The sequence below is a fragment of the Salarias fasciatus genome, chromosome 2 (genome assembly GCF_902148845.1).
Source record: "Salarias fasciatus chromosome 2, fSalaFa1.1, whole genome shotgun sequence".
In the NCBI taxonomy this organism is placed as follows: Eukaryota; Metazoa; Chordata; class Actinopteri; order Blenniiformes; family Blenniidae; genus Salarias; species Salarias fasciatus.
In genome coordinates, this window is record NC_043746.1 from 21112549 (window position 1) to 21129909 (window position 17361).

Consider the following 17361-nt stretch of genomic DNA (forward strand, 5'->3'; position numbering starts at 1 on the left):
TGAGCTGTCAAGCTCTCAAATATCTAAGTGAAACTACTGCTGTCTCACAGTTTGTCTAAAGACAGAACATCTGGGACTTCTTGTATCATCACATTAACATTTTTTTTTCAATTTAACCACAGACTGTAAGTGACATATTTGTTAATATTTTCCAGTTTGAGGCTTTTACACAGACGATACACGTTTTTCACACAGCCTGAAACTAATACAGTATTTCATTAACTAGTTTTTCCATTCGTTTTGTTGACTTTTGGAGCATTTACGACAAACACACATGAACACACCAGCATAAATAGAGGCATTTTATAATACCCGCCGACTTCACTGGGATCCAGTACCGGAAAAATCACCTGCAGTTTTGTTGACCTTAGCTGAAATTGAAGTTTTCATTAAGGAGTCTCGGTGGGAAGCTTAAATAGTGGAGGCTGGCCATGTTGACGCTGAGGTTGATGTGGATTTCAACAATTTATGACTGGAAATGAAACGGCATCCACAGAGCGCCCTCGGGCCGATAGAGGGTCACGTGTAGCGGAGGTTTTCTTTGACTGCATCAAACTCAAACCCTTCCAAGCCACACAACACGAGACGGGGGGAAAAAAAAAACAATCTGTTTTTTCCCGTGTGTGTTCATTCTTGGGCGCGCACACACACACACACACACACACACACATGCAATCTTTCTCTTCATTTTCACTGGAATCACAAATTCATACCCAATTCACAAATAGGCACACACACTCTGAGGTTTCATTCATGATTACCTCTCCTCTGTTTGTGGAGGTCTGTTTACTCCGTCCCCTCTGAGCATCATGTAAATATGAAGATATTTCCCTCTCATCTCACGGGACTTCCCGCTGTGAGCGTGTAATTTTTCCTTCCTGTCAGGCAGGCGAGTCGACTCTCCCCTCCCGCGGCATCCACAACATCTCACACGGAGATCTGAAGTGGGTGAAATTTGTGGAGTTAAATAAATGAGAGTGGAGAGTGTTTTACATCAGCCTGTGATGACTGGAGTTCAGTAAGTTCTCATACCTAACACTGAACTTGCATGATCTACATGCAGGATGTAAAGAAAGGTTTGTACAAACCTGAGGTTCACATGTACTTGAACAATCATCCATCCATCCGTCCATCCATCACTCTGCTGCCTGAAACGTGGTCTTCTAGTTACCTGGAACTATTTGTTCTCACAGAAAGATCTTGTCATTGAGTCATGGCTCTCGGATTGTGACAGACGGTGAACCAACAGCCTGACTAACCGCCGCTTCCTCAGGGCCCGACACGAGCAGGTCAACAGGCCGAGGCCGAGATTAAACACGGCCTCCATACTGCTGGGAATGTTTCATCATGTCCATGTAGGTTAGACAGATGGTTTCTGTCTCTGCGGGCTCGTTTCACACGAACAGTACAAAGGACATGTGATTCCAAAATAACCCACAGCCACATGCTGGGGGAAAATACAATGAAATAAAAACACTTGTAGCTCTTCTGGCTGATGAAACCTTCTCTATCTGTACACCAGCATTTCTTTTTCTGATAAAGAACTCAAGGCAGAGATCTTAAACGTAATTGAACTGAGAGCCACTGTCGGTTCATTCAAGAGCCATTGAGTATTTGAAGAACATTGAGATTTATATTTCACAGCAGGTCTTTTCTGATGAATAACCGTAATACAAAACTGCAAAACAATAGAAAAGCAGGTCTTTTTTCCCTCATTTTTAAACATCTAATTGGATTGTTTCACTAAAATGCGTACAAAGTATTTAAATCTTTTATATTTCTGACGTATTGAATTAGAATCAATTCTCAACATCAAGTAAAATTAATTCAGATGTTTTTTCTGGCTAAAGCTTTACGTCTCGATGCATCATCAAAGTTTTCACTTGTTTCTTATCAAAGCAGCAAATTGCTCCCAGCTGTTGCAGATGTTCGTCACCCAGCATGAAATAAGACTGTTGCTTTACCCATCCCTGTGTCTGTCGTGGTGGAGTAGTGGTTCGCACTGTCACCCCACATCAAGGAAAGTTCCTGTTCGATTCTGTGAGCCAAGCCTTTCAGTTTAGCTTCTTTTGGCTTCCTCACCAGTTCAAAATGTTTGGCTAATACTTTTCCCATATTTCCATGTTTTTCTCTTTGTAATATTAGAGCAGCTTTTTATGTTTAGATTAGTTTGTTCAAAGAAACTCAGTGAATCAAAAGATTTATTCCTGAGGTTAGAGTTTCCCTGCAAAGCACTAATAAACCTGAAGTTAAGCTATTAAAACCTGTCAGAAAACACCATAATCCATCTCTCGGGAATGTGGGACTGATTAACCACAGAAAATAGAATAACAGCCTTTTTTTTCAGATTATAATGTGCTTGAAACAAATTCCAAACCACATCAAAGCAAAACTTTAATGGATCACATCCTACGTTACAAAAATACAGATTATATATAAAAAAAGAAAGGTTACAATGACATTGATTGAGTTGTTTTTCCATTGATGCACAATGAAAGACAAACATTGGTTTTTAAAATCGGAGACACTTTAAAACATTTCAAAACAGGGATTTACCAAAAATCATTTTACTGCCAAAGTGATTTTTGGATTGTATTTTCAGGAAACCACCAGAGTTATTATAATAAAGTAAAAATGTAGCTTCAAATGAAAGATCTGCTTTGGTTGCTTTTTGTTGTTGTTGTTGTTGTTGTTGTTGTTGTTGTTGTTGTTGTTGTTGTTGTTGTTGTTGGTGTTGTTGGTGACCACAAGAAGGTCATGTTGACAATACAAGGAAATAACAGGCTTGACAAAAAGTAAACTTACGACAGTCAACCAGAAGTTTGTTGCTTTGCTCTGATTCTGTGTTATTTTAGTCATTTATGTAAAGAAACACTTCAAATAAATTCCACTCTAGAGCTGCTTAACATAGGATAAATGTACTGTCAATGCAATATGTGGTATATGATGTAAAACATTGACTAAACTACAATAAAATGTCTCATTGCCCTCAGATGAAGAACATGCTCTCCCATGATGTGTAGATATGTTTGTGGTGATAAAGTATGTTAAACAATGTAAAAATCATCTGCATAGGTGTTTGAATAAATTGCAAATTTGTTTTTCACAGCATTCAACAAGATTTTGTGCAGCCCTGTTCCAAACGAAGCTTTGTTAAAACAAACTGAGTTCACAGAGAGAAATAGAACCAGCCTTGGTGTGTTTCTTTCAATATTGTGTTATTATAGAAACACAAAGCTTTATGTTTCCATGTCTGAAGGTAACAACCAAGAATCTAAAGATGGCCAGTTTATAATAGTTAATAATTCAATGTTAAATATTGTTTTTTATCACTAGGACTGAGAGAGAGTTGCAGAGTATACATCCTCAATGAATGAATGACTTTTAATTCTAAGAAACAGAAGCCATACACATCAAATTATTGACCAACATCATGCTATTATCATTGTCTTTTTCTTTCTTTCTTTCTTTCTTTGAAGCTCTGGAGAGTTTCTCTTTTGCACAAACAGCAGAGGCTCCTTCAGATAAAAGCAGTGCATGAAAGAGAGAGCTGACACTGAATATTCATATAGATTGCTCAAATATGCATGAATGAAGAGAAAAACAGACTTAACTGAAGTTTTTATGAGGTAACAAAACACGGACAATGTTTAAAGCTCATAAGTCAATTTTTCATGACAGGTGGCTCCTTTAAAGCTAATATTAGATCAGTCTATTCCTGGTAGATGTGTTTTCTCTCTCTTCACTGGAATTGAACTTTTCAGTTTTTGGTTTCCTTAACTCTCCTGAGTTGGAATTCTCTAGTTCCTCGTGCTTAGTTGTTTTGTACTTTGGTGTACCAAATCATTTAAAAAAAATCTAAATCCTTACTGCAGTTATTCATTTGCTTATTTTAAAGTATTTGTTATGTAGCAAATAAATGTCTCATAACTGGTAAATCAGCAAAAGTTTGAGAGCTAAAAGTTAGATATTTGCGACAGAACAATTGATGAAGTCACGGGATACAATATATCTATTTGAACTCCATCAAACTCTGTTGGCGCTGTGGAGCTGCACAGATCCGACGGAGCAGCTCTCCGCCCTGCCGAAACCTTGACCTGTTTTGCTCTCTGCGGTAGCCGGACTCATGCCGCTGCCTCTGAGTTGCTCCATGCAGTCTGTGCAATCATCTGTGCAATCTCCTGGTGGGTGGCGGAGCTAATAGGGTGTCAGTGTGAATGTTCCCCCGTCAGATGAAGGCATAAAAAAAAACCCTCTTTTGTCAGTGCAGGAGGATCCCATTAGTCCAGACAACCCGATCGACTGGTTAGCCAGAAAGAAATAATCAGCTTCAAATCAGAGATGGGGAAACAAGCCTCCAGAAATGTTCACTTTGAGGTTAATAACATTGGAAGGCGCCGTTTGGAGGGACATGTAAGGTTCAGCATGAGAAACAAACAAGAATCCTCGTCATCGACCTTAATTCTTCATCATTGTTTAATTCCAGTTTATTGCTCAATCAGTTTCATTGTAGGGTTTTTTTTTGTTTGTTTGTTTTTCACTGAAAGATTTGAATAATACGGTTTGATTATAACATCATGCCAGAGCAGAAAAAAAAAATTCATGTTGCATCTCAGTGCAAATGAAATCAGGTCAACTGGACTTGGTTTCATGCATAAACATGCACTACAAAACATACACAATGATTCAGTTTTCATTGAATTGCCTCCGACAACAAGACATGCATCATGCTGCACTTTTCCTCTTGACTTGATGCACTTAATATGTTTGCGACATGAAGCTGGGAAATAAAAATCTCAGTCAAGCGCTCTGAGGCGGCCAGATAAATATTTCATGTGCAAATATCACGAGCCTCAACTTTGAGTATCAATTTCTAAACTAAGCAAAATCAGATCTGGAGTACATCACAGGCTTGATCCAAACTATTTGCAGGTTGTAACAAATTGGGCACTTATTATTTGCTTTAATGTTCAAACACAAAGCTCCCTTGATTCAGGCCGTGTAAGCAATTAGCTGAGGAATGTTGCGTTTCAGACTTCAACTCTCCAGAAATAATTCATCCTCTGCTCCACTGGGAGTCTGCTGTCATCCCTCCAACACACACACACGCACACACACACACACATGCTGCACTTTTAGCATCTTCTTAAAGGTCTGACCTGCACTGCTTATGAGTGTGGAAATACAGTGTGCGTTCACCCAGATACACACAGACAAGTGTGTGTCGTTTCACCCTCACACCTCAGCGGCCGTGTCCAGCTTCAGTGTTCGGAGACAAACAGAGCAGGACACTCGCTTGTTTTCAGCCTCAGCTCACCCCTGCAGGTGGACTCAGTACGCCCACGCAGAATGTGAGAGTAGGAAAAAGAAGAAAAAAAGAAAAAGATGATTTGGACTCTGCTACCTGACCCGCTATAGCTGAAAGAAAGAAAAAAAAACTTTGAGAGCACAGACCCAAGGTTAGAGGAAAAAGAGTTTCACTTTTGAAAATTACCCCCAATTACCACAAAGGATATCTACCATTATGGCTGTTTTTCTCGGCTATTTGACTACGTTATATATAATTATGCAGCTCTGGAAATCACAGGATGAACAGGAAGGTTACATCATGTCAGTCAAATCTGCTGATGCTCAGTTTCAGATTCAGAACTCAAACTTGTGTAAGACCAGTCATGCAGTCCTCTCTGCTCTGACTTTTTTTGTCGATCTGGCTGGGCTCATGTTCAAAATAAATAATAGTAATAGTAAATAATTTTATTTTCTCATTTGACTCGAAGCGCTTTCAGGAAGTTCCACCTCAGCAGCCATTTTCAAAAAGTTTTATTTTCAGTGACTCCGAGCACCGTCATGTGAGCGAACACCCAAAATAGGACAAAACTTTTCAATTTGCACTTGAAAACAATGTTGTGCAAACAGGGACTTAGTTGCAATCCTCCAATATCCTGGTTTGTTTGGATGTCTGGTCTTTGTTCATATGCTTTTGGAAATCCACAGGAACTCAGTGCACTGCTGCTCCTGACTGCGAACACAGAAAAATCCCTCCAATAAGCACAATGAACCGCTGTAAATCCTGCATCGTTATTCTACCTTTTGCATATCCTGTGCATACCTGTACCCATGGATATGTTAGCAGATATCCTTTACACCTCTGCATAATACAGTTCATTAGCTGATCTGTTCGATGCAATCTGCATTTCCCAGATATTACATGCTTATTTGGTGACACTAAATTGCCTTGTGTGGTTGTTATTTTTTTGTTTTGTTCTGTTTGCTGATTGGATGGATAAATGCACAGTGCATGGTGGTGGATATTTATTGAAACCTGTTTATTTTTAACTTTCGCTTGAAATTCAACCTCTGAAGAAAAAAGAAAAGTCATCCCAGCAAGATGAGACTCCGGACAGAGAGAGAGAGTTTGTGAAAGATCAGTCTGTGTGCAGCGGAGACCACAATGGATCGCAATGTAAACACTTTTCTTTTCTTGTTGCCAGTCATGTTGACTATGTGGCATCCCTGTTATCAGTAGAAGATCAACATTTCGATGGCGGTTTTCTCTGAGAGATTCACGGCTCAGACTTGACCCGGGTCCAACCCACACAGCTCAAAATCTCTCAACAAGGAGCTGCAAAGGTAAAGGAAAAATAAAATGGCAGCCTGAATCAACTTATCCATTTCTATATCTCTTCACGCGGATTCGGTTTCAACCCCAGAAAACCTTCAGCAGAGCTGTAACAGACACCCTCCCACCTCCTCTGTTTCGGAAACTAAGCCTGAAATTGCAGAAGGTATCACTGTGACAGAAAAAAGACGGAAGTTTTTTGTTTGCACCGCCCGGCTCCGCTCTGCCATCTAATCCCCGGCAGCTCCGTGGGGAAGCCGCCCGTCATTAGATCCTAACGATGGAGGCTGACAGGAAACACGGAGGATGACTGGGGTGTTTTATATGCTGATAGGAGAAACGCTCTCAGCCTCAAATGTTATGAATTCTCATCTGGCATGATCTCAAACATTAAATCAACCACAGTTTGTCCACGAGGAGCCGCAATCCATCCAAAACCTGAGAAGCTTTTTATCTCTGTAAACCTTTTTCAGTTTTTTTTTTTTTTAACAGGCACGACAGCTTCCAGCTTCCATGTTTTATTTGTGTAATTTTGAGTAATTTGAAGGCTACATTGTTTTACCATGCGAATTTGGTTTTGTTTATCGTATCCATCAAAAGGAAAGAAAGAGTTAACTTACTTTTCATTGTGCCTATCTGCTGGTTTTCTGAACAGCAACATCAGCATTTCAGGCAAGGCGAGGCAAATTTAATTCTATAGCAGCTTTCAGACACAAAACAATCCACAGTACTTTACAAGGAAATAAAGGGAACGCATTAAAACAGGGTGATTGAGAAATCCATATAAAGAAAGACATTAAAGAGAGAATAAAGCAAAAAGTGTTAAGATAAAAGTAATAAAGCACGTGAAATCTATTGTTTAATGGAAAGTCTGAGGGAATGATAGTACTTTAGGATTTAAAGAAATGAGAGTCAGCAGTTTGTTTAAATGTCCACCATAATAACTGGAGCTTGGGTTTGAGCACTACTTCCTTTCTTACCAAATTAAAATCAAAATAAGCGATAGATCACCTCAATCAGGGACATCAGACCAAACCATTCTTCTGACAGATTCACTAATTATGACTGGAGCCAATCAAAGGGCTGAATGTCCATTTATATAGTGTTTGTACTGATATGTATTTTCGAAAAATACCTTCCACGACCTGAATGAAATGAAAACAAAGGTAGAGATCAACAAGCCCACTGGAGCATCAGTCATTCTGTTGTTAAAAATGTCAAAAAAATCAGTTAGTTACTTTCCTCTGCCAGGAGTTGCCAAAGCTGTCCGTCCCTGGGAGAGGGATCCCTCCATACTGTGGTTCTCCCCAAGATTTCTTCTTTTCCCACTGGGTTTTTGGAGTTTTTTCTTGCCGGATGTGAGGGTCGAAGGCGGTGGTTGCTTCGTTCTGTCTCGTTACTGTAAATATTGACATATTACCATTATGCTTATTCACTGTTTTTACTTTTACCGACAAATGTAACATCTTGAAGCCCTCTGAGGCAACTGTTGTTGTGATACTGGGCTATACAAAAATAAATTGATTGATTGATTGATTGATTGAGGAGTTGGGGTGTTACTTCACAATATTTCCCATAATGAGTCTGTCAGTCAGCAGCTTCTTCGCTAGTTGGTTAACGTCCACTGACGTGTTCGCCTCCGTGCTTCAGGGTCATTTCGTTAGCTGGCAGAGGCAGCATTATTCTTTTGGAAGTAACATGAGAGGACGTTTGAGTGCATCCTCACACTGCACTTTGGGACAGCTGCTTGGACTCCGAGCGAGGATGACTTCAGACTTTCTGATTCCGCTCTTCTATTTGTGTCTGTGCTCTGAAGTCCCTGAAGAAACGTACCGAACGACGTGTACGTCTCGCCACAGCCGTGCAAATCCGTGCTGCCGCACTGAGGCTAAACTGAGCTCAGATAATAAAAGGGAGAAGACAAAAAAAAAGTTTTGAGTGATATATATATTACAAAAAAAGAAGAAGCTGTGAAGCTTCGTGTTGTTGCATCACAGGGCTGCAAAGCTCGGTCAATTTTAGCACGACTGACTGATCACTGGCTGCTTCCATTCAGAATTTAACACAAACAAAAGGCTGTGCATCAAATATTAAGCATGCACACAATTCAACTTTAAATAAGGAGGTGGATGAGACTTGGAGTCATCTTTTTTTCATTCACCACTTTCATCTGCTCAGGACTTTTTGTGTTGCCAGTTCTTGCACGTTTGTCCAAGCTGTCATAAAAAGTTGCTAAACTCGTCGTCCCGTTTTTGTTAGTCCCTCATTAGCTTCCCACGTATGAAGTCGTGATGGTGCTGGATTACTGTGAAACGGCGCCGATCCCTCGAGTCTTTCACTTTCCCGTCCCTCTGCTCTGTTTGCCTGCTGCAGATTGGTTCCTTTGGTCCTGGCTGAAAATCTCTCTGTTTGCCCTAATGCCGTCTGACGTGTCTTCAGAGTAGCTTGATCAAACAAGGAGAGGAGAAAAAACCCAAGCCGGCAAGGTTTAATCCCACAAAAACCCAACCTGATGTCAGTAAAGCCGCTTCAGCTTCACAGAATTCACAACGATGGACAGATCTTGCAGTTACAAAGTCATTAACGAATCAGCTCCCGAGAGGGTTGCTCCTGTTTTATTATCATCGTTATAATCAAAATAGAATTGCATTCTAGTTTTTGGAGGTCTTCCATGGGAAAAGATTCTAAATCTTCCTCTTCTCGTCTCCTCTTTGCCCTCTAATAAAACTTTACTCGTTGCTGCTGCTATTGAGGTGTCGGCACGTTATTTATTTCATTTTGAAGACTCATATTGCTCCTGCTCACCTGCGCGAGGTTACAAATAAATTCCCTTCAAGGTCAGAGGACTGCGAGGATTGCAGACTTCATATAAAAAACTCCTTTTTTTAAGCCTCAGAAAGTCATGGTGTTCTTGAAATAAAGTGGGTTTTTTTTTCCCTTCCTGAGCCACAAGTAAACTCTCCTCAAGGGTGTTACCGCCAAGCGGTTTGACATGAAATGCTTCATGTGCTGCTCTTCCAGTTGCCTCATTTCTGTGTAATTTATTCCCTATTGAAATTCTAGTGCATTGTATTCGTCTTCCTTCCATCCTGAGCCTCTTTCTCATTGTGTTCGGATGACTGTGAACTGGTGCTTCAAGCTGCTTGTGACTGAAATAAGCAGGCCACTCGCTGCCGTGGTGGGCGGAGATCTGATCGAGAGACGGAAAGAGAGAGAAACGAGCGGGAGAAGAAAAAAAAAAGGGCTTCCTGATTGGGGATGATAAAACGGTCCTCTTCAGACAGCGCGAGTGGAGTCATCAGCAGTGGAGAGGAAGAGAGAGAGAGAGAGAGATGAGAGCTATAGGATGCTCAAGTGGATGATCGGATCATTAGATGTGAATAAACCAGGAGGAAAACATCTTGTGCTCAGAATCCTCCAGCCAGAGTAAATATTCATCGTTCCCATCAAACATGAAAATAAAGTACGAGGTTATTTTGGACTGAAGATAGAAGTTACATTTTCATCCATCTTCTATATAATTTTACCAACGGACAGGTGAGGTGCACTCCCGCCAATAATAGGCTAGTAATAAGGCGAGATCACACACACACTCACAAAGGCTTTTGGACTGTAGGATGAAGCGAGATATTCTCACTAAATTGATGATTTGGACTGAATGATTCCAAGTATCCAACTGAAGATCAATACAGTCTGTTTTAAATACAATAAGGTGGATAAAATTGTTTCAAGGGTAAAAATGTAGCTTTACCTTCAGTTCTGTGTCTTAAAAGACTTTATAGGAAAGCCGGGGAAACGTGATAGAAAGGTGATAATAATCCAGATGTTACAAATACAACATGTCATATCAAGGACCTGCAGAGAAGGCATCATCCAACAAATGTTTCCTGTGATGATACTAAGTTTGGAAACTCAAACATGCAAATGAAAGTGGGCACATATGTTATGAATGTAAAACTAGTTTTATCTCTCTCCTTAAAAACCTAGTCATTCATGGGTTTACTAAAAAAAATCCAGCTATACTGTAGTTTCAACATGTAAAAGTTGCTTGATTTTTTTTAAGTCACCTAAAAAAAACAAACTTCCTCTCGGCTTTCTGTCTCTGGTGCATTACCCTGTAAATTAACCTTTGTTAAGCTCTCACTCGAGCACTACATTGCCGTCTCGACGCCATGTGAAAATCTCCTCCACAGACTCATTAATAAAGCAAGAACAAGTGTTGAGATCGAAAAGGTTGGTTCTCAGGTTAATGTGATTCAGTAACGGCGCCATAAAATCAGTGTTAATAAAGCTGAAGAGTCGCACTGCCTGCACTCAAACAGTGGACGCTTTCTTTTATCACTCACTGGTGTCATGCAGAGTTTTACTGAAGTGCCTCTTTAAGTCATTACGCTTGTTAGACTGGTGTCTTACTTTAAATTCTGCATGATAAGCAAGTTCAAGTTGTAGAGTTGACCTGCAGGAGAAACCAATACACAGACATTGTCTTCATTTTTTTTAATGTAGCCTACAGAAAATTGAGTCATCATTAAACCTCAAATGCCTGGAAAAACCTGGAAAATCTCCAGAAATCTCAAACTGAGAACATAAAAACCACACAGAAAGGCCCCCAGTCCCAGAGCTGAATCAGTGATATTCTGACTGTGAGGAGAGTGTGACCACTGCACTGGTTTTTCATTATCTGTTGTTCTTTGTAATTGCTTAAGAGGCTGGTTAGGTAAATTCCAGAAATACTGCTGCAAACCATGGCTGTCGGTAACCATTCTTCTGCACTTGTGCAAGTAGACAATAAAAACAATAGAATTTTAAAAATTATTTGTATTCATATTGAGCAAAGATTAAATATTTTCAGTCAGAACTATTGCTCCCTAAGAAGTTTGCTATTGAGAGCAAAAGACCAGTTAGAAAACAGCAAGCTGCTCAGGCTTCTTCTTTTTATTGAATTTGTTTTGCTTTTTTCCAGTGGTGAGTGTTCTGGGAGAGAGTGTGACTACGTTAGATTAATATTATGCATTTCTTTAGTCACCAGATAACTATCGTGCATCTTGCTTTGCTTTTCTTCGGACTTTGTTTCAGTGTGATTGAAGTGTCAGATGATCATCGTGCTTGATGTTATGGTTTGCTGGACCCTGACAGAAAGTGACAGTTGACTATTGTGCCTTTGTTGGTCTTCACTGTTGTCTCATTTAAATTAATGGATTAAAAAAGTGGATTAAAACCCTTCTGAGACTGATATGCCTGCTTTGAAACTCCAATCAATCAGCAACAAAGTAACTTATTGATCCCAGTTTTTGATCCAAATACTGTTTGGTTCATAAGATGCTTGTATCTCAGAGTTTTATAGTTGAGTTCATAAATCTCCAGGACCTCAGCGCTCGTACTTGTCGCAGTACTCACCTGGGACTCTCTGTGGTCGAGAGTTAAAAACTTTCATCTGAGCCAGTTTGCTCAGCGTCGTCCTCTTTATCCTCTTTTCACATCATTTCACCTTCACATTTCTGGTTTGAAAGTTGCTCTCAGAAGTTGCAATTCCAAGTTGAATCAGATGAAAATGGGAAAAGCTCCAAACTCTGGAGGTCAGAATCCTCAGTTCAAACACAAAAGACTTCACCTTGACAAAAAGTGTGAGCAAGAAGTTATGGTTTAAATATTTTTTTTTCTTCACAGTTTTAAAGAGACCTGCAGAGACTTGTAATGTTCTGATCAACTAAAACTCTCCAACCCAGGCTGCTCTCAGGAAATTATATAATTTTGGTTGATTAACAGCTAGAAGGATCTTTTATCAGTTCAAGGCTCTAAAAATGTAGGCATCGATATATTTTTATATGTGCTTTATTTTGAAGTTTTATCATTACAGAGTTTTCTTAAATTGCATAATTAGTGGATAATAAAGCCTTTTGTCTCTAATAGATAATATGAAAAGAGCTTCCTGATGTTTTCTTGATAATCTTTGTGAGGTTGCAATTTCTGTAGGTTTTACCACTTTATAATTCAATTCAGTGTATTCATATAAGAAATACCCGGCAGTGGTGATTAAGTTCTGGACCTAACATCTAGAAATGATAATGCACTTTGCAAGTATTGTGATTTGTTCTATATGAATTGAAAACTTCTGATTGTTATAAACCTCCGTCCTTCAAATGAAAACTCTGAATCTGCTGTTCAGCACTTTGAAGGTCTCGCTAAAGAGCTTTGAACCAAGATGAATGTTCAGCACATTGCTGCCCAAAATATGTCGAAATGTTTAGTCTGCTTGTAATCCGGGCCTTCTCTCTCTCTCACTCTCTCTCTCTCTCTCTCTCTCTCTCTCTCTCTCTCTCTCTCTCTCTCTCTCTCTCTCTCTCTCTCTCTCTCGCCCCCCCACCCCCACCCCCCTGGCCTCATTAAACAAATCTCCATCCTGTCTCCTGCTCCGCCAGTTGGCCTGTTGGCTCGTTGGCTCGTCTGTGTACAAATAAAACCACAAATAAACACAGGAAGGATCCAGCCACATGTCCTGCTGCGGATTTTCATTTGATCCAAGTATCAAATCGAATGCATGCCTCAAACAAACACATCAAGATTTTAGGGTTTTGGAGAATTATTCTGTACAAAACACTTATCAAGTCCTCTAAGCGTTCGCTCTCTTCTCTTTTAAAGTGTTCATGTCAATGACTTGAATGTAGCTTCAGGTTAAATGTGTTAGACTTACACTGAGGCCTCATTAATACAGTATTGTTTCTACATTTTTATTTATTTATTTTTTTTTTTTGCGTTTGTCTGAAAAGTTTTGCATTTATGTGACGAATTTTTGAATATCTTTTTTTTTTTTTTTTTTTTAATGAAACATCTGATTAGGCCTGCATGATATTGGGAAAAAAAACTGTTGTTGCCATTTTTCGTCTAACCCTGAGCTGAGCTATAGACTGTGATTAAAAAAAACAAACAATTTTCAAAAGATGACCTTGAACAGCACTTTAAGCTATCCAGCCTGGTCTGCTTGAGGAAACTCATTAAGAATGATTGTGATTGGTGGATCGCTGCGTGCCGTGTGTGCGTATGTGTGTGTGTGTGTGTCAGGAACTTTGAGTTCATTTCCCTCCAACGACTACTGTGTAGACGTACATTACAATGATGCTCAGATGATATGCTATGCAGCTCTAGTCTGAAACACTGAAGGAAGATGTGGTCAGATGTAGTTATTTCACCCGGTCATGAGTTAGTGCTGTTTGTGTTTGGAATGACACCACACACACACATGCAAGCATAACAATACATTACCAATGGCGAGTACACAGACATGTAAAAAAGTTTGATTTCCCTAATCGTTTACACGGAGACAGAGCTGGAAGATTTTCAGAAAGTTCCAACTTGCAAGCCGTTTTCTATTTTCACTTGAAAACTTCATGTAAATGGGGCATGGATTTTTTTTTTACACATGTGGTTCTGTTTATTCAGTTCATTTTGATCATTGTGTGATTTTTTTATGGTCCATTTTGCTGCTTGTTCAGGCTCTTTGCTGTGTTTGTGGTTGGATTCAGGTTCAGGTTCAGGGGCTCTATGTGCAAACAAAAGACATGGATGTTTGGTTGATTGAGCCGCTGAACAGCTGAGGTGTGATTCCTCATCATTTGCTAGGATTGGTTCAACGTTTTAACTTGGAGAAAACAATAATCAAAGATGCATGGATGGATATTTTTTTAATACCGTGGGGAATTAAAGTGGAATTTTTTTTATTTAAGTATCTTACTGAAATTGTAGGATTTATACTGATTTCTTGTGTATGCAATTCAACTTCTGATGATTTGGTGCTTGAGGAAGACGTGCCATAGTTTGTAGTTCAGTATTCACCATATTCCCACCTGGTTCAGAGGCTGATGAAGGAATCTGCACTTCATGCAGTTCAAGGTTTGTGACTTTACAATGACTTTCAGATTCAAATTAGATCGAAACATAAAGCAGCCGACCATGGAGGCAGATTTTAAAACAACAAAGACCAATGCACTGAAAACTCCAAAGTGTGTTAATTCATCTCATGTGCTGCCAAAGTAATTATTTTAAAATCTCTACACTAGCAGCTTTTGGAACTTAATGCTTTCAAAAGGCTGCTTATCAGCTTATTAGTGCAATAACTGTAATTACTATGTAAGTGCTGTGATTAGGACATGAGCTGCATGACGTGACTGGACGGGGATGAATGAAAACATGTGCCACTGGGCAGAACTCAATAAAATGTCAATAATTTCCCTCGGAGCAGGCGTCCAGCTTGCAATCCTGACTCCTGCCCAAACAGTATTGATACGGTCGCGGTTTCGGCTCGGCGGTGAGGCCGGCTGAGGGCTTACAGCCGCAATGTGGCAGCAATTTCTGGGTTCTGCTCTGGCGGGAGTGTGCAGCCTGTTTCCTTTAGAAAAGCCCTAAATGTTCGCGGCCGTCTGGAACGAGCATTTCACGGCCAGTTTGGCAGCAGGAAGTGTCTTTGGTCGGGGTGTTTGTTTAAACGGCTCGTAATGGTTTTAGCCTGCAGTGAGGCACACACGCTCTCCACATGCACACTGTCATGTATACACACAATGCAAAACCATTTGGCCCTGTACACACACATGCATATGTGCAAGCCTGCGAAGAGAAACACTCGCTCCAGTGCAGCCAGGCCTCCAGACCGTTATGGCTGCCAAAGGAGCTCGCTTTAACAGCTCTTTGAAAAGAACTGTTGTTTGGCTCTAATGTCCTGTTTAGATTTGTGTTGCGTTGCTGGTCTGAGCCAATTACGGGACAGATGTATAGCATCAGAATTCTGCGGGTCACTGCGATCATTTGTGCTGCTAAATGCTTCTGCTGTCAGGTCAGAGTTTAGCTGCTCGGGCGATCGGCGGAACAGTCATTATTCTGTCGGGCTTTTGCAGCAAATGTGTTTGTTACTTGTAGATTTTTGATTCCTTTCTCATTTTTTAGATTCACATCAATGTTTGTGTAAACTTGGTTAAACTTCTCAACAGCTTGTCCATATTGAGCTTTTTAAAGGTGGATTTGTCCCATGAGCTGTCAGAAAAGACTCAAGTGACACCTGAAACACTCAATATTTGTTTCTTATCACTAACATTAAACTAACGTTAACATTAAACTGACAGCAGATTTCATACTCGAAGACCTCAATCTCTCCATCGTGCTTGACGTAAACATGCTCCGAATCAGGCCAGCCGAGAGGCTCTGAAGCGTTTTCATAGATTGCGCCTCATTTCTGCCACATCGGTCTGGCTCTTTACGATCACTCCGGTGCCACTAATGTCACATGACTCAAGCTGCGGCTGAGGCTGAAAGCTTCTCCACATCATCCTCCTCGAACTCGCTGCACGGTCGCTTTTCAAGTCAGCAGCGACTGAACAGTGTTGAGAAATGACTGTTTCCATCAGGAGAAAATTAGGAGGTATTAGCCAATCATATTGCATTTTTATAAAGGTCTGTCAGATCTAAATTGTTTAGTATTCAGTGGTAATTAGTTAATTAACTTAATTATGAAACGGCTGGCGATGTACTGACAGATTTCTCTCCTCCTCTGTTTCTCTCAGGTATTCAGTTCTTCAGAACGGGAACCACACAGAGCAGAAGAAGTCTCTGCACACAGAGTCCCACGAGTCCTGCTTGTGACCAACATGACTCCAGAGTCGCATTTTCCACGGCCCCGGCCGCCACCGCATCACCGGCGAGCCGATGGAAACTCACCGCAGCCTTCACGCATCGGAAGCCGAGACACGACCCGGCAGAACTCCAGACCGGAGCTCCGGGCGGGCTTCGGAGGATCTGAAAAGGACATTACCAGGAAAGTGGAGGGTATCTGGTTTCTCAGCTCAACCCAAACTTCACTCGTGGTCTGCTAAATGTGTGAAAACCAGTTCTGGTTTGTTTGTGTCGGTGAATCAAACTCAAATCAGAACCAAACTGTGGAGTCCAGTGTGTCTGGTGGAGCTGCTTCTGGTTTCCTGGAGGATCTCTGTGGTGAACGACTCTACCGACGAGACGGGAAGTGTGTTAAGTTGCCAAAGTTATTTGATACAGTGGACCTATTTCTGTTTATGACCACATGCTACCTGTTGTTCTTTTTTTCAGTGAAAAGTCAAAAGGATTGATTTTAGATTTTGTCGCTCCTCAAGTTGGAAAATTAGCCTTTAAAACCCGAGACAAAATGCAGAGCTTTAGGGAAAAAATAATTGTTCATGTGTTAAACATCATTTTTGTTCAAGTTGAAAAACGCTCTGATTCCCTCCCAGTTTGAACTTTCGATGCTTTGCTAACTTCTCATTGAAGACCTCATGAAATGATGTCCAAGTGATAATTATTTCTGGATATTTCAGAAATTCCTGATACCCAAAAAACACTTTAAAGTCAATTTTTTTAATGCTATATTGTGATGGTCGTGCGCGGAACGCCGCCATCAGTCACTGTTGGTTCTAGGGGCGGAGCTTCAAAGTTCCACCAAACTTTTTTATTGTATTCAAAATTCTAAAACACTCTTTTTTTGCAGTGTGCACATTTTAAACTGCTTCTCAAGAAGACAAAATTTGATTAAAAAAACATTCTTCTAAATAGAATTACTTGGTACTGATGAAAGAAATATATTCCTTTATTTTATGGGCTCTTTAGCAGGAAAATCTTGTCTAAGGTGAGTTAAAATCCTGTCAAACTGCATTATTATTATTATCAATATTACAGCAGCTGCTCGCTCACACTCCGGCCTCCATGACTCCACTGGGCTGCATCTCCCT

At 40.3% G+C, this 17361-nt stretch overlaps 1 protein-coding gene across 2 annotated transcripts in view; it reads left to right on the forward strand.

Annotated features, from left to right (window-relative positions):
- The window catches only part of LOC115402224 (5-hydroxytryptamine receptor 4-like), a 166138-nt gene extending 149369 nt beyond the window's left edge, over positions 1-16769 (forward strand). For both annotated transcript variants that reach the window (XM_030110744.1, XM_030110738.1), the window contains exon 7: positions 16168-16769. In XM_030110744.1, the coding sequence (XP_029966604.1) occupies positions 16168-16246 (79 nt within the window). In that variant the 3' untranslated portion in view covers positions 16247-16769. The remainder of the gene's footprint in view (positions 1-16167) is intronic.
- Positions 16770-17361: the final 592 nt, after the last annotated feature.